The sequence below is a fragment of the Erinaceus europaeus genome, chromosome 22, assembly GCF_950295315.1.
Source record: "Erinaceus europaeus chromosome 22, mEriEur2.1, whole genome shotgun sequence".
Taxonomy (NCBI): Eukaryota; Metazoa; Chordata; class Mammalia; order Eulipotyphla; family Erinaceidae; genus Erinaceus; species Erinaceus europaeus.
Genome location: NC_080183.1, coordinates 8528391 through 8553620, shown reverse-complemented (window position 1 = coordinate 8553620; position 25230 = coordinate 8528391). Strand labels below are relative to the sequence as shown.

General features: G+C 48.1%; 1 protein-coding gene across 1 annotated transcript in view; it reads right to left on the bottom strand.

Moving 5' to 3' along the window:
• Nucleotides 1-24896, bottom strand: part of KCNK10 (potassium two pore domain channel subfamily K member 10) — a 117939-nt gene extending 93043 nt beyond the window's left edge. The window contains exon 1 of the mRNA XM_007526818.3: nucleotides 24726-24896. Within this exon, the coding sequence (XP_007526880.1) occupies nucleotides 24726-24777 (52 nt within the window). The 5' untranslated portion in view covers nucleotides 24778-24896. The remainder of the gene's footprint in view (nucleotides 1-24725) is intronic.
• Nucleotides 24897-25230: the final 334 nt, after the last annotated feature.

The window sequence follows — 25230 nt, the reverse complement described above, 5'->3', positions numbered from 1 at the left end:
TATTGGCTAGACAGAAAGAATGGGAGATAGAAAGACAGACAGACACCTACAGCTCTACTTCACCACTCATGAAGCACAGTGGGGACCAGGGGCTTGAAGCACAGTGGGGACCAGGGGCTTGAAGCAGGTGGGGACCAGGGGCTTGAACCCTAGTCCTTGCTCACTGTAGTGTGTGCACTTAACTAGATGCACCACCGCCTGGCCCCTCCATGCGGTTTCTATACAAAGAGTAAAACGAGAAACTCACTTCTGCCCACATGACCCAGCAGGTTGAAGCAGGCCCCCACCAGCAAAATGATAAATGCCTTGAACCTGGGCCAGCTCAGCAGGGTTATTATCCCACATTATTAAGATTCCCTGACGTCACACGGCCTTGAACTTGCAGCTGTGGAACACAGCAAGAATGGATCTGCTCCCTGGACTCAAGTCACAGCCACACGTAAGCCCTACTCTCCAGATTCCTGCCAAACTTCACTCACATACACACTTAGCAAGAGAGCAGAGGGACTCTGGCCCTTCCTCCCAGAATCAGAACGCAATGCATCGATTCATTACAGGAGGACAGAGCCTGCAGAGCAGGGCTTACATTTGTCTTTCTGGGCAAGTACTTAAGGTTCAGCATCTGTGGTCCAGGAGGTAGCACAGAGGATAAAGCACTGCATGAAGTCCTGAGTTCAATCCCCAGCAGCACATGTACCAGAATGGTGTCTGTTTTTTTCTCCCTTTCTCCTCTTCTTCCTCCTCCACCTCCTCCTTCTTCTCCTCCCTCTCTCTTTCTCTCTCTCCCCCTCCCTGTCTCTTTCTCTCCCTTTCCTTCTCATTTCTGTAATTGTTCAAATTAAATTAAATCAAAACATAAAAAATAACAATAGTAGTATGATTATACTCTTTAAAAAAATTAAGAAGGACCAAAGGTACTGGTTAAGCACACCTATTACAGTGGGCAAGGACCCAGGTTCAAGCCCCTGGTCCCCACCTGCAGAGGGGAAGCTTCACAAGTTGTGAAGCAGGGCTGCAGGTGTATCTCTGTCTCTTTCCTTCTCTATCACCCCTTCCCCTCTCAATTTCTGTCTCTAGCCAATAATAAATAAATAAATATTTTTTAAAATCTAATTTAAAAAATAAAGAAAACCCCATGCTGATCTTCCTACCAGAAGCAGAAAAAGCCCAGAGCTCCGTGGCTACGAGATAATGACACTGTCATTTCTGCAGGCTGTGCAGCTGCTGTCTTAGATCTTAGAGCCAGGGCAGGTATTTGCAGTCACGAAAAAAAAAAAAAAACAGTAAATAAACAGATCATGCAAAAGTTTTCTAGGCCAGTGCTGGAGAGCAGGGAGGCAGGTGCTGGCCTGGTAGCACCATGCCCTGTGGATCCCTCCCTGGTGGCCTAATGGCCAGCCCTCTGCAGCCTAAAGGGGCCAACTGGGGACTGACTGCAGCCCCACACCACTGGCACAGCCAGATGTTCTGACTACCACTCACCTGTCGCTTTCCTTGCCACGTGGACCCCTTGCCTGGAATCCAGTAGCTTCCAAATTAGCATCACTGCTTCTAGCCCCACTCTCCCCGTCTCCCCACTTTATCCATCTCTCCACATCCAGGACCAGTCACACTGGGGTACGGTAACACGAATTGAGTTTGGGAAACCCTTTTAGCCCAACTCTTGGTGCTTGTCTTTGAGGAACATTTTGGGTTGTTTGGGAAAGTCATGATATATTTTCCTATGTTTTTCTATGCAAAAATATATATATATATGTTGTAACAACCGTGTGTGTGTGTGTGTGTGTGTCTGTGTCTGTGTGCGTCTGCATTTGGTCTGACCCCCACACTCTTCCACTTTTTCCCCTTGTACCACCCCCCCATGAAACTTTAGTCAACAGAGTTAAGATCGTGAAACCTTGCCTCCAATCCACTAGGGCCATGAAGTACAGCTCTGAGGCTGCGTCAGGGATAAAAACTGGGGGTTGGTGGGTTGCCACCCAGTGTGCTGGCCTGCTGAATTTTCTGGTGGGTCAGACACCTTTCTGCAGAAGTAAAAAGTCTGCCTGATGACTGCAGATCACGCATGCGTGTCTTTCCATCTTGACAATTCGAGCATTTCTAGCACTGTCCTGGCATCCCTCGACTTTAGTCCTGGCTCCAAGAGAGAAACAAGTGACCCCAGCTCAGCCAGTGAGCACACTGACTAATACCCCTCACCACTGCTCGGAAGACAATCAATCATCTGACCCTAGCTACCCCAGGCCAAACAGGACAAAGAGAAGTCCATTGTAAGATTTTAGCTTGGTAGTGTATTGCACCAAAGTAAAAGACTTTGGAGGTGGGGGTAGATAACATAATGGTCATGCAAGGAGACTCTCATGCCTGAGGCTCCAAAGTCCCAGATTCAATCCCCCATACCACCATAAACCCGAGCTGAGCAGTGCTCTGGTAAAAAATTAAATAAATAAATAAATAAATAAATAAATAAATAAATAGACTCTGGGGTGGGGAGGAGGGCTCAGGTCCTGGAACATGATGGCAGAAGAGGACCTAATGGGGGTTGAATTGTTATGTGAAAAACTGGGAAATATTATGCATATACAAACTATTGTATTTTACTGTACACCATTAATCCCCCAATAAGAAAATTTAAAAGAAAGAAAATGATAAATTAAAAAAAAAAAAAGCAGGGGGTCGGGCGGTGGCGCAGTGGGTTAAGCGCACGTGGCGCAAAGCGCAGGGACCGGCGTAAGGATCCCGGTTCGAGCCCCCGGCCCCCCACCTGCAGGGGAGTCGCTTTACGGGCGGTGAAGCAGGTCTGCAGGTGTCTATATTTCTCTCCCCCTCTCTCTCTGTCTCCCCCTCCTCTCTCCATTTCTCTCTGTCCTATCCAACAACAAAGCAACGTCAACAATGGCAATATAACCGCAACGAGGCTGCAACAACTAGGGCAACAAAAAGGGGAAAAAAATGGCCTCCAGGAGCGGTGGATTCATGGTGCAGGCACCGAGCCCAGCAATAACCCTGGAGGAACAAAAAAAAAAAAAAAAAAGCAAAGACTTTAGTTTGGGCCTTAGAGAACTAGGAGAAGAAGAAAGAGGTGAAGGAGAAGGAGGAGAGGGAGAGGGAAGACTGATTGGTTGGTTGATTGATTGATTGACAAGAGGAAAAGAGACACTGACAGCATCACCCTGGCATATGTGATGCTGGAACCAAACTCCGGACCTCAAGGCTGAGGCTCCAGGCCCCAGCTGCTGCACTGTGTCTCCTGGAGACACAGGGCGCTATACAGAATCCACAGCAAGGAATTTGCCTAAGAACAAATAAATGCAGAACAGATGAATCCAAAGCCACAGCTGGCATTCTTCACCATAGCCAAAGAGTGGGAAAGCCTAAACGCCCATCAAGAGATGACTAAAGAAATTATGGTATATTCATTCCATGGAGTACTACTCTGCCGTCAAAAAGATGATACTATGTCCTTTGGGACAAAAATGGATGAAAGTGAAGATGATGGTGCTTAGTGAAATTAGTAGAGATGAAAGACAATCACCAGATGGCTTCACTCAGATGTGAAGATTGGACCTGAAGGGGGAGGGGGAAGAAACAGAAGCAAGCAAACTGTAATACTTGTGAGAACTATGGCGGTTATCTTTGGGAAGTGGGAGGCTGGGGATACAAAGCTTTGGTGGTGGGTGTGGTGTGGTGCGAGACACTGTAACCTTAAAACCCTGTAACATAACTTTAATAAATTAAAAATGTAAAAAATAAATAAATAAACCAAGCTATGCCAGTCCTGGATACACCATCAGAGCCCTGGACTGAGGAGCCTGGCTCCTCAGTTGCAGAAGTCAGGAGTCCCTTTCTGCAGGGGACCTTCATGGCTGGGTCCTCTTACCCTCTGCAAGAGGAGTAAGCTTGGGCCTCCACTAATCAAGAGTAACCCTAACAATGGTCTCCTACCAACATCTGGACAAAGACCCATGGAGGTTCCGGTCAGTCTTCAGAGGCCAAATCCCACTGCAGCTCTGCCATTTGGATTGTGAGAATCAACAGCTGTAGTCTTTTCTATCAAAGGGTACCTCAGGTCTCTCCCACCCCCATTTAAGGTTTACTAACAGCCATACAACACAAGACAAGAATGTGGAACTAGGCACCAGATCGTAGCGCACTGGGTTAAGCCTACATAGTGCGAAGTGAAGGACCAACACAAGGATTCCAGTTCAAGCCTCCGGATCCCCACCCGCAAGGTGGGGGGGGGATCGTCAATTCAAAAGAGGTGAAGCAGGTCTGCAGGTCTCTCTTTCTCTCCCTTTCTCTGTCTTCCCTCCTCTTTTAATTTCTCTCTGTCCTATCCAACAGCAACAAGAACAATGGGGAAAAAAGATGGCTGCCAGAAGCAGTGGATTCATAGTATAGACACCGAGCCCCAGCAATGACCCTGGAGGCAAAAAAAAAAAAAAAAAGAAAGAAAGAAAGGAAGGAAGGAAGGAAGGAAGGAAGGAAGGAAGGAAGGGAGGAAGGAAGGATGGATGGATGGATGTGGAACTAGTCCTGCTAAATTCCCTGCTAACAATCATGCCCAGAGCAAGAACTGGGAACTAGTCTTGTTTCTTGGAAACAAGTCAGCCCCCAGACCTCCTCCACTCTCTTGTGTCACCCCATGGGACTTGGCCAGCCATGCTGGGCTGTGACACCTCGCTCCGTCAAGTGAAGAGCTTAGAATTTCTCTTGGTTCCCAGATTTGGATGGCTACTCTTGGCATCTGAAAGCTTGGCGAACTCCTCAAGATTTGCTAAATTCCTCTAGGCTATTCGACAGCTCTAGGCAAAACAACAATAAGTTTAAATAACCTAAACACTTTTAATTTTCCTGAGATCTACATGCAGTCTAAATCTAGTGTCTGGGGAAGCGAGTTAGCCGGTTAAGTGCCTTGTTTGCTCATGGGAAACCCTGAGTTTGATGCCAGAGTAGTGCTCTGGTCATTCGCTTTCTCATTAAATAATAAACCTTACAAATCTAAAAGGAATCTTTGATGGCAGAAATATTAGGAACATAGTTAAAAATTATCATCTGTGGACTAGGTTCATCCTTATAGTAAGCTTCATAAGCGATCAGGGGAATGTTAAAATGCCCGTCATGGACTTCTAGAATCTTAGCTATAACAGCACTTCTGATCTTTGGGGATCTGATTAGAGCCAAGTGACAAATTCTTGAAACTCAGCACTTACCTCTCTAGCCTACCCTGCATCTGCTGGACATCTGGCTCCATCCCTGCTGCTGGGCTACTGCCAAGAGGGGAGCTTTTGAAGACGGGGGAGAACCCTGCTCAGTAGCCCTAAATATGAATCCACATACTACTCACCACAAGTCTTCACGCACCTGCCAGAGAGACTTGTCTTGCTTGCTGTCTGTGCACAGACTTTGGGGTGGCACACAGGGAAGAGAGTGCACTTAGATGCTCTGTACTGCAAATGCTAGCTCCTAGGACCACCACTCCGACTGCAGATTGCCGGTACGTCACCTCTCCTCTCTCAGCCCCAGTTCCACAAGCAACAATGATAATAATGGTGCCTTGCTGGATTGTTATCTGAAAAATAGCTCTCAGTTGGATTTAAACCCACAATGAAAAACACCTCACACTGTTAGAACTCGTGCTGGGAGATGGTGCAACTAGTGAGCGCCTACATGCTCGTTAACTAGCAAAACAAAAATATTAAAACACAAATATTATCATCAAAAAGACAGGAAATGTAGTGGGAAAATAGCTCAGTCGAGAGCACAGGAATTACACACCCAAAGCTCCAACTTTAAGCCCTAATACCACGCTGCCAGAAGGATGCTCGGGCTTCTCTTTCACATGATCTAGATAATAAAACAAATACATTTCTCAGAAAGACACCGAGGAACCAGTATTGCGGGGTGCAGAAGAGGGGACTGTTGTATACAGTTGGTGGGGATGTACACTGGTAAAGTCATCAGAGGAAGCAGTATCAGGTTGTTTTCAAAGCACTGAACATAGAAATAGCCTATAACATGGCACTCTCGCTTCTGGGTATACATTCAAAGGAAATGAAATCACTGTCTTGAAAAGATTAACTCCCCTCCATCTCCATGTTCGCTCCAGCATTGCTCATGACAGCAAAGACCGGGAAACCTCCTAAGTGTCCAACAATGGATCCAGAGTGTGTGACATGTGGGGCAGTGGCAGACCCAGCTGCATGTCCATGTAAAAATGCGCAATGACCTGGGATCAAATCCCAGTCCCCATCTGCAAGGGGAAGCAGGACCGGGTGTTTCTCTTTCTTTCTCCCTAAGGGAGTCTATCTCCCCCTACCCTCTTGATTTCTCTCTGACTACCCAATAAATATTTTTAAATGTGATACACATCCATAAAAAGAAGAATTTCTTAGGGAGCCGGGTGGTAACACACTGGGTTAAGTGTACATAGTACGAACCAAAGCACAAGGACCGGCATAAGGATCTCGGTTCGAGCTCCTGGCTCCTCACCTGTGAAGCAGGTCTGCAGGTGTCTCTCTTTCTCTCCCCCTCTCTGTCTTCCCCTCTGCTCTCCATTTCTCTCTGTCCTGTCCAACAACAGCAATGGAATAAAATGGCCACCTGAAGCAGTGGGTTCGTAGTGCAAGCCCCAGTGATAACCCTAGAGGCAAAAAACAAACAAACAAACAAACAAAACAATGAAGGTAGAGAGGGCTGGGAGACAGTGTAATGGTTATGCAAAAGACTTCTGTCCCTGAGGCTCTAAGGTCTCCGGTTAATTCCCAGCAGGAACATAAGCCAGAGATGAGCGGTGTTCTGGTTCTCTCACCTTCTCTATCTATTTCTATCTCTAACCCTGTACCTCTTTTTCACTTCAAATATTTTTAAAATAGCAATAATAATTATGAATGAAGAGAAAGACTGAACTCCAAATAGGATCATAATAGTGACCAAACCAGAGTGTGCAGATAACGCCTGTGAAACCAAGTCCATCCTCAAGGAAAACATGCATCATTATCGTACATGTATCTAAAAAAACAATGTAGTCAAGTAAATGATCACATATCATTGGTAGTCAGACATTCTGATTTCAGATAAGCCATTGAAAAATATAACAATAGGGAGTCGGGCGGTAGCACAGCAGGTTAAGTGCACATGGCACAAAGCACAAGGACCAACCTAAGGATCCCGGTTCGAGCCCTCAGCTCCCCACCTGCAGGGGGGTCGCTTCACAGGTGGTGAAGCAGGTCTGCAGGTGTCTGTCTTTCTCTCCCCCTCTGTCTTCCCCTCCTCTCTCCATTTCTCTGTCCTATCCAACAATGACAACATTAATAACAACAATAACTACAAGAATAAAAAAAAACAAGGGCAACAGAAAAGGGAATAAATAAATATTAAAAATCTTTTTAAAAAATAATAATGTGCACCAAAGTCAAGGACTCTGAAGAGGGGGGTTCAGGTTCTGAGCATGACGCTGGAGGAGGGCCTAGGTGGGGGCTACAGTGCCTTGCAGAAAACTGAGAACTGTTCCACATGTACCAACTACTGCACTTACTGATGACTGTAAACCATCAATCCCCCAATATAAACACTAAATAATAACGCAACTCAGAATTAACTCAGCACCACCGAACATTTCTTAGGAAAATGCCTAAATGTACAAAGCATTATTCTTCTTATTTTAATTCTAAAGAGCCCAACAGACAGTAGGTAAATATATGTTAAGTAAAGACATACACAAATGAACACATTTCCAAAAGCCACCTTATAGAGAGTCATGCTGAAAACTGAAGTTCAGTTTCATCTCACCAAAATCTCCACTTAAGTTCACCTGAAAGACACACTTCACTCTGGACGACTTGTCTCTTCAGTAAAACGGAGACCTACGTCCAGTCAGAGATTTCAAACACGCAGTGTCAGGCTCAGAGCCCTATTGTTATTTTTTTTAATTTTTTTATTTAGAAAAAGGAAACTGACAAAACCATAGGATAAGAGGGGTACAGCTTCGCACAATTCCTACCACCAGACCTCTGTATACCATCCCCTCCCCTGATAGTTTTCCTATTCTTTACCCCTCTGGGAGTATGGACCCAGGGTCATTGTGGGATGCAGAAGGTGAAAGGTCTGGCTTCTGTAATTGCTTCCCTGCTGAACATGGACGTTGACAGCTCTATCCACACTCCCAGCCTGCCTCTCATGGCCCCATTGTAAAGGAGACACTGTTTAAGAGTGTGGAATCTGGAGCCAGAGAATGACTCTGAGGGCTGGGGCAGAGGAGGACCTAGTTCTGAGAGGTGCTGGTGTGTCCAGTGGGGAAAGGAGAGGCAGGAGGGCCCTGAGAACCCTCTGAGCCCCAAGCCCTCACAGACACGGATGAGCTGGGCTACCCCAGAGGGGTCAGGCGCCATCCAGAGGAACCATTCGTGCATCTTCACATGATGGCATCTAAACCCACATCTCCCTCCAGGCCTTCCTCACATCCCTGTCCAGACAGCCGCCTGCGGGGTAGGGAGCCTGCTCTTCCCAGGCCCAATGGCACTCGCCCCATAAATATGAGTGGCACAACCACAGGCCTGTGTTGTATGCTTTACATTGGGTTCTAGTTCTCCCCCGCCAAGAGAATTAGATCAGTTCAGCTAATTTCGCGGGCCCACTTGGCCCCGCCCCTAGGGACCCCGCCAGAGTTCCAGAGTTAGAGTTGGAGAGTTCGAGAGTTGCAGAGTAAGAGAGAGTTCCACAGTTGAAGAGTTTCAGAGTTCCAGAGTTGAAGAGTTTCAGAGTTCCAGAGTTGAAGAGTTTCTGAGTTCCTGAGTTCGATAGTAAGAGAGAGTGCTTGCGCCGCCGCAAAGAGACAGCAGAGTTCTGTTTGGTGATTAGTTTGTCTTAGTTTATGAATCGTTGTTCCTGAATAAAGAAATACAGCTTCCCTGCCCAGCCGTTGTCTCCGCGTCTCTGTTACCCGCCATGAAGCTAGCCCGGCCGGCAAGAGCCGCCAAATTTTAACAACAGGCCTGAACACATGTCTGCCCATGAATAGAACATGGCAGAGACTTCAGACAGGGCCTTCTCAGACCCCTCCTTCAGCCCCCAACTGGCCCCACCCATCTTTAGAAGTGAATGAATACACAGGATTATAGCCTGACAGCAGGCATTCACGCTTCTATAGAAGCTGCCACAGACAGGCACCAAGCCCTCATCAGCTCTCATTAATTCAGAGCTGAGGTCACGAGGACTCAACTGGCAGGAGGGGGGTTCCATTATAATCGAAGGAGAAATACCCCAGTGTCCCCTCCCTCTCCAGAAACAAAGTGACAGTGGGTGAGATGACCTGTATGAGGCCCATCCTGTCAGTGGGTTGGCCAAATGCTTGCAAAGGGCCTTTGAAATTCAAAAACTCAGTGTTTCATGTTGGGGCCTGATGGTGTGTTGACTCCTGTTATGTAAATTGTCACAGGCTCAAAGGTCACGTGAGGAAAGCAAGGGAAAGATTCTTTTAATGAACAGAAACTGAAATTGCAGTGGCCAAAGCTGTCAGGGGCACTTGCTAAATGCAATTGCCAATTTGGAATCGGCTGATCTGAGCCAAGACTGCTGAGAAAAAGTTCTTCTTCCTGCCTGGATTTCTTTAATTCCTCTAATTCCCACAAAGAAGAGATAGTGTCCCCTAGTGTGAGGTCCCAAATTTTCCCAAATTTAACTCCTGAGTCCTGCATATGTTACAGTGATGCTCCAGTCCACTCTCTCTCTCTTTCTCTCTCTCTCCCTCCCTCCCTCCCATTAAAAATTCACAGATCTTGCGTAGGAGAGATAGCATAATGGTTAAGGAAAAGACTTGGAGCCTGAGGCTCCAAGGTCCCAGGTTCAAGCCCCTGTACCACCATAGGCCAGAGATGAGCAGTGCCCTGGTAAAAAAAAAATAATGATAATAAAAGAAAAGAAAAAGCAGAACTTTTTATGAGCTGAGCTAGAATCCAAGACTCTGAGAACAAGAGTATTGTTTGAATGACACAAGCTGCCATCCTAGCATCCAAATACTGGTGGAGTGGGTACATAACACATATGTTATAAAGCTTAAGGAGCCAGGTTCAAGCCCCCACTCCCCACCTTCGAGGAAAAGCTTCATGCATGGTGAAGCAGGTCTACAAGTGTCTATCTCTCTCTTTCTGTCTCCCCCTGTCCTCTGAATGTCTCTCTGTCATGTCAAATAAAAAAGGGAAGGGAAGGGAAGGGAAGGGAAGGGAAGGGAAGGGAGGGGAAGGGAAGGGAGGGGAGGGGAGGGGAGGGAAGGGAAGGGAAGGGAAGGGAAGGGAAGGGAAGGGAAGGGAAGGGAAGGGAAGGGAAGGGGAGATGGACTTGGTGCACCCAGCCAAGCACATTTGAATGGCTTCAGGTTTGTGTCCCCACTTCCTACCTGCAGGAGGGGATACTTCACGAATAATGAAACGTGTCTTTCTGCATGTGTCTTTCTCTCTCCCTCTCTATCTCCTCTCTCCCTCTCAATTTCCCTCTGTCCTATCAAATACAGATAAGAATGAAGAAATAAATAACTAAAAGGAAAAAAAAAGTGTCACCAGGAGAGGCGGATTCCATGATGTGGACACTGAGCCCTATGGATAACCCTGGTGAAGATAAAAATAAATCAATAAAAAGAAGAGAAGAGAAAGAAGGGGGACCGGTCAGCAGTAGTGATGGAGTCGTTGTGCAGGCACCGAGCCCCAGCAATAACACTGGTGTCAATAAAAATACATAAATCATTGCCCTGAGATTCATCAGCCATGTGTGCAGAGTGGGGGGGGGGGTCCTGCATGAAAGAGCTGAATGGGGACCAGCAGAACCAGATGACAAATGCAAGGACTCGCTGGCATCCTGAAAATGTTTCTGCTGTGGTTACTATGGTGACCGATGCCAGGAAATTGGCACTGGGCTGGGGCCACGGGCACCTTGCCCTGTCGAGGGGGCCCCCTCTGTGTCATTTTGTGCATAAGAAATTACAATCAGCAAAGCCCCGGTGACACTCAAAAGAATCTGCTTTCCCCCTCCCCTGCCCAGGACACAGGAGACCCATCTTGTTTGTCCAAGTAGAAAAACTGTCTCAGGGGCAGACTGGGAGTATGGACCGACCAGTCAACGCCCATGTTCAGCGGGCAAGCAATTACAGAAGCCAGACCTTCTACCTTCTGCAACCCACAATGACCCTGGGTCCATGCTCCCAGAGGGATAGAGAATGGGAAAGCTATCAGGGGAGGGTGTGGGATATGGAGATTGGGTGGTGGAAATTGTGTGGAGTTGTACCCCTCCTACCCTATGGTTTTGTTAATTAATCCTTTCTTAAATTAAAAAAAAAAAGGAAACAAAAAAAAAAAAAAAAGAAAAACTGTCTCAGGAATGAATATGGTGGACCAGGATGCAGAGACAAGCTCCCTGGAAATCAATTTCTCTCTAAGAAGGTGCAGGAGGCCTGGGAGGGAGCACTAGACTCTCAAGCATGAGAGTTTGAGCCCTGGCATCACACATGCCAGAGTGATGCTCTGCTTCTCCCTCTCCCCTCTCTCTCTCTTTCCCTGTCCCCTCTCCCTCTCCCCTCTCTCTCTCTTTCCCTCTCCCCTCTCCCCTCTCTCTTTCCCTCTCCCCTCTCCCTCTCCCCTTTCTCCCCTCTCCCTCTCCCCCCTGTTTCCCTCTCCCCTCTCCCTTCTCCCCTCTCCCTCTCCCCTTTCTCTCCTCTCCCTCTCCCCCCTCTCTTTCCCTCTTCCCTCTCCCTCTCCCCTCTCCCCCTCCCTTCTCCCTCTCCCTTCTCCCTCTCTTTCCAACTCCCCTCTCCTTCTCCCCCTCTCCCTCTCCCCCCCCTATAGTAAGACAATAAACAGGTGTCCCCTTGCCTGAAGCCACAGCCAGGTCTGATGTATGGTACACAGTCTTAGCCAACAAAAACCGCCTGCCGATGTGAGAGAGAGCTCTCCATGAGCACATGTCACCCTGCAAAGGAGCCTGACCTCTGTTCCTCTAGGTTCCCGGGACACAGTTTCAAGGAATGTGGGTAGCAGCTTCCCCAGACCAACAAACAATTCTGGGGCTCCAAGATATCAACTCATTTACACCACTAGGAACGCAGAGAGAGGCTCAGACTCCACAGATGAGGAGTGCAGTCTCCCCAAACCAGTCTCCACTCAAAACACCAGCTACAAGCCTGTATTTTTTATATATTTTATTTATAGGCCAGGCAGTTGAGCACACATGCAGGACCAAGGCTCTAGCCTCCTGCTCCCCACCTGCAGGGTGAACACTTCATGAGCTGTGAAGCAGATCTGCAGATGTTTCTGTGTCTTCTCTCCCTTTCTACCATCTTCTCCCCTCTCTCTGTTCTGTCAAATAAAAATAGAAGAAAAAAAAGGGATAAAAGGGGGAAAAAATAGCCACAGGGAGTGGTGGCTTTACAGAGGCAGCACCGAGCCCCAGCTATAACCCTGATGGCAATAAATATAATAATAAGTAATAATTAAAAGGTTTAACATACATTTTAGTTATTTTCATGGAGAGACAGAGAGAGAGAGGCCAGAGCACTGCTCAGCTCTGGCTAATGGTGGTGCTGGGGACTGAACCTGGGATCTCAGAGCCTCAGACAGGAAAGTCTTTTGCAGAACCATTGTGCTGTCTCTCCAGCCCAGGCGAGTGCTTCTAGTCACCCAATCACAGACTGGCAGCTCCCAGAACACCCAGGTGCAATCAGTTTGCTAGAAAGGCTCTCAGGATGCAGCAAGCCTGTTAACTCACTGGGTCAGCAACAAACTCCAAGGGAGGCTAGAGGATCAAAAGCCTGGTGAAGACAGGTCTAGCCTCCTGAAGCTTGGGGCAGGTCCCGCAAGATGGTGCCTGGAAGGGCTCTGATTTCCCCCCCCAAGCTGTCTGTAGCCCCTCCTTTTTTTGGGGGGGAGGGGTTTGAGGCTTCACCATATAGGCCATTAACTCCACTGCCAAAGACAGGACAGGACTGAAAGTCCCACCTGCTAGTCAGGTTGGTTCCATTAGCAACAGGCAACCCTCCCCCCATCCTCAGGTGCTTTTCTCTTTTCTTTTTAGAAAATTCTTTTTTTATTATTTTATTTATTTTCCCTTTTGTTGACCTTGTTTTTTATTGTTGTTGTAGTTATTATTATTGTTGTTATTGACATCATCGTTGTTAGATAGGACAGAGAGAAATGGAGAGAGGAGGGGAAGACAGAGAGGGGGAGAGAAAGACAGACACCTGCAGACCTGCTTCACCGCCTGTGAAATGACTCCCCTGCAGATGGGGAGCCGGGGGCTCAAACCGGGATCCTTATGCCGGTCCTTGTGCTTTGCGCCACCTGTGCTCAACCTGCTGCGCTACCGCCCGACTCCCCCTCAGGTGCTTTTCAAGTTACCTTCTCCACACAGACCAATTAAGAATGACCAGGCATCCATTTAATGACCGGCCATCCTCTGGGCCACAGTAACATTATCTCTCTTGTTTTCTAATTAATTTATTTTTATAGAGAGAGAGAAATGGAGATGGAAGTAAGAGAGAGAGGGGGTGGGCAGTGGCACACCTGGTTAAGCACACATAGTATGAAGAGCAAAGATCCGGGTTCCAGCTGCTGAACCTGGTTATAACGCCCAAGGACCTGCATTCAAGCCCCCAGTCCCCGCCTGCACGGGCGATGCTTCACAGGCAATGAAGCAGGTCTGCAGGTGTCTCTCTTTCTCCCTGTCACCCCCTCCTCTCTCAATTTCTCTCTGTCTTATCCAGTAAAATGAAGGGGAAACAGGGAGTCAGGCGGCAATGCAGCGGGTTAAGCACAGGTGACGCAAAGCGCAAGAACCGGCATAAGGATCCTGGTTCAAGCCCCTGGCTCCCCACCTGCAGGGGAGTCGCTTCACAGGTGGTGAAGCAGGTCTGCAGGTGTCTGTCTGTCTCTCCCCCTCTCTGTCTTCCCCTCTTCTCTCCATTTCTCTCTGTCCTATCCAACAACGACGACACCAACAACAATAATAACTACAACAATAAGACAAGGGCAACAAAAGGGAAAATAAATAAATAAATAGAATGAAGGTGAAACAGGTCACCAGGAGCAGTGCCAGCACCAACCCCAGCAACTGGAGGCAAAAGGGGGGCGCAGTGCACCACGGGCCAGTCCCCACACTGCATCTTCAATCTGGAATAATCAGTTCCAGACACTTGTAAGGAAGGGGGGGTTCAAACTCTGTCTATAAGCCACAATAAAAATTGGGGGGAAGTAAGTATAGTATAGCATTTGGTTTTTGCCACTAGGTCCTGGTAAAAGGCAAATTCTTCACTCAGAGTACCACTAGGGCCAGAACCTCAAAAAGTGGATGGTCCATGGGACCGTGTAAGAAGTGTATCAAGTGGACAGAGTCAACATAGTACAGGTGCAGCTGGGCCGGGACACCCCCACTACCCCCAAGCAGTTTGTACTCTGTCTGGCACCACCCAGGAAGAGTGGGGGACACTGAGGGCAGTGGAGCAGACATGTTTCTGTCCAGCCCAGGGACCAGCAAAACGGCTTCATGAAGCTACACCACTGAATCCACCTGTTCCCCAAGGACCAAGAATCAAAAGAATCCATTGATTCACAGACGCTTTCTTAAGGCCCACAAGTGTGAGCTCAAGTTACAATGCTCAAGGGCCCAGGTTCAAGTCCCTGGCCCCCATCTCTACAAAGTGTGAAGCAGGTCTGCAGGTCTATTTCTCCCTCTCTGTCTCCCTTCCCCCCCCTCAATTTCTCTTTATGTAAAATAAACAAAAACCCAATCTTCACCAGTGAGTGGGGTCTGAGAGTCCTGTGCCCCAGGTAGACAGACACATCTCACATCTCATCTCAACTACAGGTGACGTGTCCCAATTCAGGACCAGAGGGAGATGACAGTTCTTTAAATGAACCTGACTTTGAGGACTGGGAAGTGGCACAGCTGGTGAAGCACAGAGATTAGCACATGCAAGGACCCAAGTCCAAGCCCCTGCTCCCCACCTGCAGGAGGGAAGCTTCACGAGCAGTGGTGCAGTGGTGCAAGTATCTCTCTTCCTCTCTCCTTCTCTATTCTGATTTCTCTTTGTCTCTGTCACTAAGAAAAGGAAAAAATGGCTGCTAAGAGCAGTGGATTTGTTGTGTAGGCACTGAGACCCAGTGATAACCATGGTGGCAAATAAATAACAAACAAACTTAACTTCAGATAATACACATAAAAGATCCAACTTAGTACCCAGACTACAAGCTCAGACTGGCAGGGACTCAAGGGTCACACAGCTCCTGTGCTAGATAGGAATATACATGGGCCCTGGGTCAGATTGATGTGGTAAACAGCTAATTGTATTTATATGTCCTGTCCAAGTTTGGGAGCTACTCTCTGCCCTAGTCCAGCTTTCTAGTTCTATTCTCAACTCTGACACCATCTTCCCAGACAATATTTTTAGTCCACCTCCATGTTAACTATCAAGCTCAGGCAAAAATTATTTAAGTCACGGACGTCTAGGAACAGACCTAAAATAGACTTCCCAGCTTCTTTCCACCTATTCTCGCCTGCTCTATTCCTACTTTTTGGTTCCTGTTTATTTAACAATGTGTCCTGCTTTATATCTTACCACCTTTCAGCCACCAAGTTGCAGATGCTACTATAATTCCGTCCTGGGCTGATGACTTCACCAATGTGTCCTGGAACCTCACCTCTCCAGAGCCCTTACCCACTAGAGGAAGAAAGAAACAGGCCAGGGGTGTGGATTGACCTGCCAATACCCATGTCCAGTGGAGAAGCAATTACAGAAGCCAGAACTCCCACCTTCTGCACCCCATAAAGAATTTTGGTCCATACTCCCAGAGGGGGAGAAATGACAGAAGATCACTATAGGGCTCTGAAACCTAATTCAGACAGTTAAGCACAGGTGGCGCAAAGCACAAGGACCGGCGTAAGGACCCTGGTTCAAGCCCCGGCTCCCCTCCTGCAGGGGAATCGCTTCACAGGTGGAGAAGCAGGTCTGCAGGTATCTATCTTTCTCTCCTCCTCTCTGTCTTCCCCTCCTCTCTCCATTTCTCTCTGTCCTGTCCAACAACAACGATATCAATAAGAACAACAAGAAAACAACAAGGGCAAAAAAAGAGAATACATAAATATTTAAAATAAAAAAAAAGAAAGAAATAGTAGTCAACCCATATCTGTGACCTTGGGAGAAGGTCACTGCCATTTCCAGTGGAGGGAATGAGGTGACACAGAGCTCTGGTGATAGGAATGGTGTGGAATTGTACCCCTGTTAGCTTGTAATTTTTTAAACCAATATTAAATCACTAATTTGAAAAAAAAAAAAGAAAGAAAGAAAATAAGACCCAGCTACATATTGAGCCTTTAGCCCTCAGTGTGGTTTCACACATACCATACCATACACACACACACACACACACACACACACACACACACACACACACACACACACATGCATGGGAAAAAATACATAGTCTAGTCCAAACCCACCACCAGGCAGGCTGTGTGACCTTAGGCAAGTTATTTCACTTCTCTGTTTCTATACAGAAGCAAAGCGCAGATGTTGTGGCGGCAGATGGGGTGGGACAGCCCAGTCAGCCTGCCCCATCTTCGTTCTACCCAGTGATCACTGGGGTTGGGAAGAAGGGCGTGGAGCTCCCTTAGAAAAAAGGCAGAAGCAAATCTTGGCCCAGACAATCGCTGGAACATCTCTACTCTTCCCTTTCTAGGATAATTGTGGTGATTCGGGCATGCTGTTCTTTGCATTTGGATAGGGAATCTCCTGAAATTTGGATATTAAATCAAAAATAGAGGATTTTCTTTCCAGAAAACCTCAGCTAGACAAATGACTGTTTGGAGACACATTAATGAAGACAGTACTTAGGCACCATAACAGAGTCCCGTTCAGATTCACGAGGCACTGACGGCGCTTCTTTTTTTTTTTTAGACACAAGAAGAGAAAGGAGAGTTGTTGGAGGGGGAGGGGAGCAAGAACCTGAGTTCAAGCCTCCAGTCCCCACCTTCAGGGGAAGAGCAGTGAAGCAGTGCTGCAAGTATGCGTGTGTGTGCGTGTGTGTGCGTGTTTGTGCATGTGTGTGCATGTGTGTGTGTGTGTCTCCCTCTCAACTTTCCTGTCTCTATCCAGGTAAGTAAGAATTAAATATTTAAAACAATAAAAGAGAATGTGAGAACATAAAATAGGCAGAGACCAAGAAGAGAGCAGAGATCGAGGAGCAGATCTCCCAGACATGTGCAGCGAAAAGCGTGGGCTGATTCCCCAACACAAACACTACCCCTGGGCAAGCTTAGACCCCCCCCAAAAAAAACAACCCTCATGCTCTCCCTATTCCCTTTGTAAATCTAAGGTTCCGGTATTGACAAAAACAGCCCTGTTTAGAGAGCAATTGAGATCATTTGGGGAAAGAGAAAAAGTGTTCTGTAAACTGAAAGGTGCTACCTTTCAAGGTTTAGTCTCTTTAGGAACTGCTGTGACAGGGTGGTGCGCTGAATTCACAGCCTTTTAAAACCCCAGCTTCCGTGCCTGCAGCTGGGCTGCCTTCTCAAGTGAATTCAAACACACAAACGGTCAGCCAGGTTATCCACCAGACTTGAGCCTCCACTCAGTCAGGCTCTACCAGCCCATTCCCCTCCCTCCCCCCAAAACCCCATTCAGCCTTTCTGCTCCTGGCTGAAGGAAGAACAGAAGGAAACAGTCTGCTGCCAAATAATGAGCCAGGAGCCTGCGAGGAAGTGAGAATAATGTAGGAATATTCTTTTTTTTATTACTATTCCATCACTGATAGCTTAGAGAAATCCTACAATTTTCATCATGCATGAAGCTTGAAAGATAGTCTCTTGGTATTACACAGCAAACCCTAACAAAGGGACTTTTCAAAGTTAACCCAATTACCAAATAATGTGATGGTAACAATAACTATCCATTGTCTTCTTGAACCCTAAGACAGCAGGAACCTCACATTTCCACTATAGAGCCTATATTTCCCCCAGTCCTGGAACCTTAAGGTGGGGCCCACTTTCCTGCATGCTTCTCTCAATTCATATCAAATAATACTGCATCCACCGATCGCAACCTAATCAATTCAACAAGTGCCACCCCAGCACGCTTCACTTCAGACTGTGTCCAGAGACTTCAGGTGTGGAATGACAACCCTTCAGCTTCATCACTCGGGTGAGACCTTTCCTTTCATAGTATTCTCTAATTCCATCCCAGGTGGTCCACTCCCCAATAAAGTCCCCAAACCTAGATATAGACCAGGTCCCTAGAGATAGAACTTATGTTCACACGTGTCCATAAGCCAGGGAAAAATATATACCTGAAAGCAGAAGTACACAGGAGTCTACAGAGTACCCCCCCCAACACTTCATCTGCACTATTCCAGCCTTTAGGTCCTTGATTGTTCAACAATTTGTCTGGCTTTGTATGTTAACTCTCTTTTCAGCCACCAGGTTCCAGATGCCAGCATGTTGCCGACCAGACTCCCCTGGACTGCTGGACTGAAGACCCCACCAATGTGTCCTGGAGCTCCGCTTCCCCAGAGACTCACCCTACTAGGGAAAGAGAGAGGCAGACTGGGAGTATGGACCGACCAGTCAACGCACATGTTCAGCAGGGAAGCAATTACAGAAGCCAGACCTTCCACCTTCTGCAACCCACAATGACCCTGGGTCCATGCTCCCAGAGGGATAGAGAATGGGAAAGCTATCAGGGGAGGGGATAGGATATGGAGATCAGGTGGTGAAAATTGTGTGGCGTTGTACCCCTCCTATCCGATGGTTTTGTTAATGTCTCCTTTCTTAATTAAATAAAATAAAATAAAAAAGAAAGATAGTCTCTGAGCCATTTTGCCTTCCAGCCATTCACTCATTCATTCATTCATTCATTCATTCATTCATTAATTCGGTGCACATGCCAGGCACTTCCTGGGGCACTAAGGGTGGACAGAGGACAGACAAGAGGGACCATCGCTTGAGCTGCTCACTTGCCTGAGAGGGAAGGCGGCTGGCAGCCAACAGAATAGCTGAGTGATGATTTCAAACTCTGAGGAGCCACAGGTGACATGAAAGGAAGTGGCAGGGCTTAGACAAGAGAGGTGAGGTCTTCGGGGGAGGCCAAGGAGGCCTTGTGAGCAAGGAAGGTCCGAGCGACAAAAAGGAGTCAGCCGTGCAGATGTGCTGTACAGGCCCTGGAGAGAGCAGGTGCAAAGGCCCCGAGACAAGACTGAGATGTACTGCAGGAACCAGAGGAAGCCAACCAACGAAAAGGTCAGACCAAAGGGTGGCTGAAGAGATTATGGTCAAAGAGACCGTGACATGAAACGGCCTTTTCCTACATGGGATCACAGAGAGGCCAAATGAGTGGCCCAAAGTCACACAGTTAACTGCTGCCGCAGTTCACTCTCAAATGCAAGGCTCTGCTTAAAGATCTGATTATCTTACTTGATAGGACTGAGAAAAACTGAAAGGAGAGGTAGAGAGACAGGAGAGAGAGATACCTTCACCACTCAGGAAGCTTCCTCTCTGCAGATGGGGACTGAGGGCTTGAATCCAGGTCCTTGTACATGGTAATGTGTGACCTCAACTAGGTGTGTCACTGGCTGGCCCCAAATTCAGAGATTTTTAGATGCGGCATCATCTAAGTTCATTTCCCACGTCTACGCTCGGCCGGACCTGCCAATATACGCGGATATCTTCACCCACCCTGTCCAACGCTTGACGTCTCGTCACCCAATCTGGTCCCCTACGCCTACACTGAACTTCTCTGTTCCAGACTCTTGGAAACAGAGTTGGCAGTCAGCTGAGGTCAAGAACAAACACCTCATCACACACCCCTGCGAGCGTCAACCCGGCTTTGACCTAGCACGTTATGATTGGGCCCTCCTCAATCGCTATCGAACAGGCCATGGCCAGTGACCCATCGCTGGGGAGCCAGAGACGACCCGAACTGCCCCTGCGGCTCCAGACAGACTATGACCCACATAGTCAACGACTGCCACCTCTCCAGATTCAAAGGAGGTCTCGAAACTTGACATCAGGCTCAACCTGACGCTGCTGACTGGCTACGGAAGAAGGGCAAACGCTAGAAGAAGAATAGCCACATTGATCTGGTTCCCTCAAACAAAGGAGCCACTGATAGCTGATCTTGGTGGCTATATTGGCCACCAAGAAATGAATCCAGGGTCTCAAGACTGAATTATACCAAGCCAAGCAGCTACCCCAGGTCAATTTTCCCACTTTCTACGAGAGACAGAGAAGGAGGGACAGACAGAGAGCAGAGACACCACAGCACTGCTCCACCATGTATGAACTGAGCCCCTATGCTGCTATCCATGATGCCCCCATGCGGTGCTGAGAATCGAACCCAGGGCCCAGTGCATGACAAGACACCTGCTCTACCACATCAAGTATCTCCTGACCTCCTGGTGCTATTGATCTGTTGATTTTGTTTTTAATTGTGGGAATTAATGGTTTAGAGTTGACAATAAAATGAAGTGGTTGGTCCATGTGTAGCATTTCTCCGTTTTCCACATAACACTCTAACCCCCACCTAGGCCCTCCTCTGCCATCGTGATCCGGGACCTGAATCGTGCCCCTTACCCCAGAGTCCTTGACTTTGGTGCAATACACCAAATCTACTGATTTATTTACTTATTTATTTTCCTTTTTGTTGCCCTTGTTTTTATCGTTGTTGTGGTTATTATTATTGTTGTTGTTATTGATGTCATTGTTGCCGGCTAGGACAGAGAGAAATGGAGAGAGGAGGGGAAGACAGAGAGGAGGAGAGAATGACAGACACCTGCAGACCTGCTTCACCGCTTGTGAAGCAACCCTCCTGCAGGTGGGGATCCAGGGACTCGAACCCGGATCCTTGTACTTTGCACCATGTACACTTAACCCGCTGCACTACCACCTGACCCCCCCAGATTTACTGATTTTTAAAAGCCCTGAATCCATACAGAGGAAACAGCAAGCCACATCCAATTGTCAATAGAAACAAATCAACAAGTGACCCCAATGATTTTAAAAGGACGTAAGCTCTGCTAGGAAGGCCAAGGCCTCATGCCAACCGATATCTGCCATTGGTCCCCTACAAAGAGCAAGTCTGTTTGCTGGATGAAGGCTTAGCTTTGCAAACGGAGGTGAGAATCAGCATCTTACATTTCCATCTTATTTGGGCACATCAGCCTCTTGACAGCGCTTTGCTTAATTCACCCAAGTGCAATCAGAACCAATCTGTTCTCAAATCACCTTCATTTTGTGCTATTAAACTGTCAGGTAATGGCGCTGGGAAGTCAAACATTATAATTACAACTCCTTCCACAACCGGGGAGCCCCCTCCACCCTGAAAGTTCAAGTCTGTTCATAGCCAAATCCTACAGTGTATCAAAAGTGGACTGTCAATTACTGCTGAGCCCAAGCCTCCTGTGAACACACTCAAAGTTTGTCCTGTGGCCAGTGGCTGACCCCCCAGATGTGGAAGAGGATAAGGTGCTTGACCAGGTGTCTGAGCAAAGACAAGGATCAATGGGAAAGTTGGACTCCTGCCCTCATTCTCCCTCTCCACTCTCCCCTGCACCGGTCATGCTTCCTTCTCCCAACAAGCATCTCCAATCAGAAGTCAGGCAGTAGTGCAGCAGGTTAAACGCACATGGCGCAAAGCACAAGGACCAGTGAAGGATCCCGGTTTGAGCCCCCAGCTCCCCAACTGCAGGGGAGTCGCTTCACAGGCAGTGAAGCAGGTTTGCAGGTGTCTATCTTTCTCTCCCACTCTCTGTCTTCCCTTCCTCTCTCAGTTTCTCTCTGTTTTATCCAGCAATGACATCAACAACAATAAGAACACAACAATAAAACAACAAGGGCAACAAAAGGAAATAAATAAATATTTTAAAAAAAAATTTTTTTAAAGCATCTCCAATGCCTGGGCTCTGAGAGCTACACAAGGCAAGATCCCAGAGATGCCACTAACTTAAGAGATAAAGTAGCGAAATTTCTAAGAATTTATATTTTGATTAGGAATTTGGTGAAACACATGTATCTATAACTCCCTGGGCTCCATCCCTAATTCATATTTTATCTCTGTCTCTGTCTCTCTCTCTTCTCAACCTCTGTTTCTCCATTTTTCAATATGGTGACTGAACATAGGCAAACCACTCCTGAACAGTGGCTGGCAGTGCACCCTGCTTCCCTCTCTCTTCTATCCTCCACCCCCAGCCAGGAAAGGCTGCTGTCACTCACCTTCAGGAGGAATCATGCCTGAAGTCAGAGCGCCTCACTGGAGAGCAGCTCAGTGGTGCCCTGATAACACTCAATTGCCAAGCAGAATCAAAACACTCATCTCATAAAATAAATTTTAAAAAATCAGGGTCAGGTGGTGGTGCACGTGTTACAGGGCTTCCCACAGGGGAAGCTTTGTGATCGTGATTGGTAAAGCAAGGCTGCAGGTATTTCTCTACCTCCCCCTTGCCCTTTCTGATTTTTGTTTCTAGCCAATAAATGAATAAGTAAAATAGCTCTTTCCTGTGAGCATAAATGTATAAGGACACACACACACACACACACACACACGACACCTGCAATGATTGTTGAGGGTGTCACTTGTGTTCAGGTCTCGCTTGGGTGGGGTCTGTTTCTGAGCACCGCTGCAAGCATGTGTCGCTGAGGCCAGCTGCAACCTCCTCTATACATGCTTATCACTGTGACATAAACACGCAGAAAAGTCTTTCAAAAGATAGGGCAGGCTCCCCCAAATCAGCCCAGCCAACCCCACTCCCTCTGAGAATCCCCAGAGAATGCTGAGACACCGGCCCACACTCGCCACTTCTTGGATGACTCACAGCCAACTCCCACTCAACAAGTCCTAGACTGAACTCAGGAGCTTCCCCTCAAGACTGGATCAGCCCCCGCTGGCGTCACGGCCACTGTACTTCCTCCACCTCGACTGTTTATTCTCACAAAGCCCAAGGCTTGCCCACCGCTCCCGACTCCACTTGCCCAGGCTCGGCCTCAACTCCTTCCTAAGATGGAGACAAGGGTCCCACCCTGCAAGTTGCCGGGGTCTGCCCCTCCAGGGGCTCTGGTCACATCTTAATAAACTCCCTTGCACACTTTCTACTCCATATCTGGATTCTTCCTAGTCCTACTGCCTGGGGACATTGACGCTTTTCTGTGCCCAATGCTGCAATAATTCCCTACTCCACCAGCCCACAAATCCTTGGAAAAAGACACAGAGAAATTGAGAGAAAAGGGAAAGACAGAGAGAAAGAGAGATAGATACTTGCAACATAGTTTCACTGTCCTCCAGGTGGGGACCAGTGGGCTTGAAGAGGGGTCCTTGAGCACTGTGACAGGTGTGCTCTACCAGGTGCACCACCACCCGGTCTCAGGGTCTTTTCTAGCACTTTCTTAAAACCCTGATGTTCTCCATCAAACACGTGGACACTTAGAATTACTCACTGTCCGTGCAATGGTTACTCCATGCCTGCCTCCCTCACAATGAACTTGAGGAGGCAGGGTAGTCATGTTCTGGGCTGTTCTGATTATATCTCCAGTGCCCAGGACAGCGTCTGCTGTGTAGTAGACAGTCAATGAAACGTTTTACAGAGATTTTTTTTTTTTTTAAATTTTTTTAAGTCAAGGCACATTTTCCAGAGATCTGGAGGCAAAGTAGGTTTGAAGCACTGAAAACAAACACTACTTCTGCACTCAGCTCAAAGCCAGTCAGCCCCTAAGACCTTCACACAGCAAATTCAGCATCTCTTTGCCGGGCTGGAGAAAAGAAGAAATGCATTCAGAAAGGACACCAACCACACACAGACACGGGAAATAAACACAGTTCAACCCCAGTCCATAGAGGCTTCTCACAGCCACTCTCCAATCCCCAGGTGAGCCAAGAGAAAGGCTGAGGGGCAGTTTTATGTATTTGTCTGCTTGCTCATGTAGGGGCAAAACAGGATGCCTGGTTTCCACTTTTCTTCTCTCACACTGATCGATCAACAGAAGGCTGACAGCCATGTGCTAACCGCAGACCCTACGGCTGGTGGCAGCACACACAAATCTGCCCTAATCACTCCCTTCTGCCATGAGGGGACAGGGCCCTGCATGCCTGAGAGCTTGCAAAGGACACCAGTGCCAGGCAGGCACACAGCATGGCCCCTTCCGGGTCCCTGCCAGTCCCCACCTCCCCAAACCCCTTCCACTCCATCTGAACCAAACTAGCCGGCTGATGTGGTAACAAGACTGAGTGAAGATCCTAGAAGCCCCATGGGTTCCATTATTCCACAGGCCACCTCCAGGGGCCCTTTGCTGCCAGCACCCACGGCCCCTGGCTGCCAGGAAACCTTCCTCCTGAGGGACACCCAGAGGCAGGTGGCAGAGCTCTGGGTCCAGGGGGAGGCACCCCACCCGTCTGCCAGAGAGACAAAGATCACCAGAAACAAAGGACACACACACACACACACACACACACACACACAGTCAAAAGCAGATACCGACACTTGGTGCGATTTCAAGCCAGACAGTTGACTAGCCTGTTGTCGCCTGAAATAGATTTTTGAAATCATCCGGGAGGGGGGACAAGCGATTCTGCGCTCGCCACAGACACCGAGCGGCTCTGGAGGCCGCCCTCCTCCGCCCTCCTCGCCTCCTCCCAGCTCCAGCTCCCTGCTCCCAGCCCCAGGGCTGGGGGGAGCCCACCCAGGGCCTGGGAGAGTAGGGATACCCACCTTTTGGGTCCCAGTTCACCTGTTTCCTGGGAGTCTCGATTGGAAATTTCATTGCTCCGTTGCCCAAGAAGGGAAGGAGACAGAAAGATTGGAAAGAAAGAGGGGGGAAAAAAAGTCTGGGAGCTTCTCACGCCTCGCGGTCCAACGGGAACAAATTTTCCCAGAAAAAAAAAAAAAGAATGGGGAAAGCCTGGAAGCGGCTGATGGGGGAGCCCAGAGAGAGAGAAGACAGAAGAGAGGAAGGAGAGAGAGGAGAGAGAGAGAGAGAGAGAGAGAGAGAGAGAGAGAGAGAGAGAAGAGACTAAGGGAAGAGAGGGAGAGGAGAGAAAGACAGAGGGAGGGGAGAGATAAAGACAGAGAGAGAGAGAAACAGAGAGAGAGGTGGAGGGGGGAACTGGAGGCGGCTGGGTGATGGCAGTGGTGTGGTGGGGGGTCGGCCGCGGCCCGGGGTGCAGGGAGGAGTCGAGGCGCGGGAGGGTGGCGGGGAGGCTGCGGAGCCTCTGCA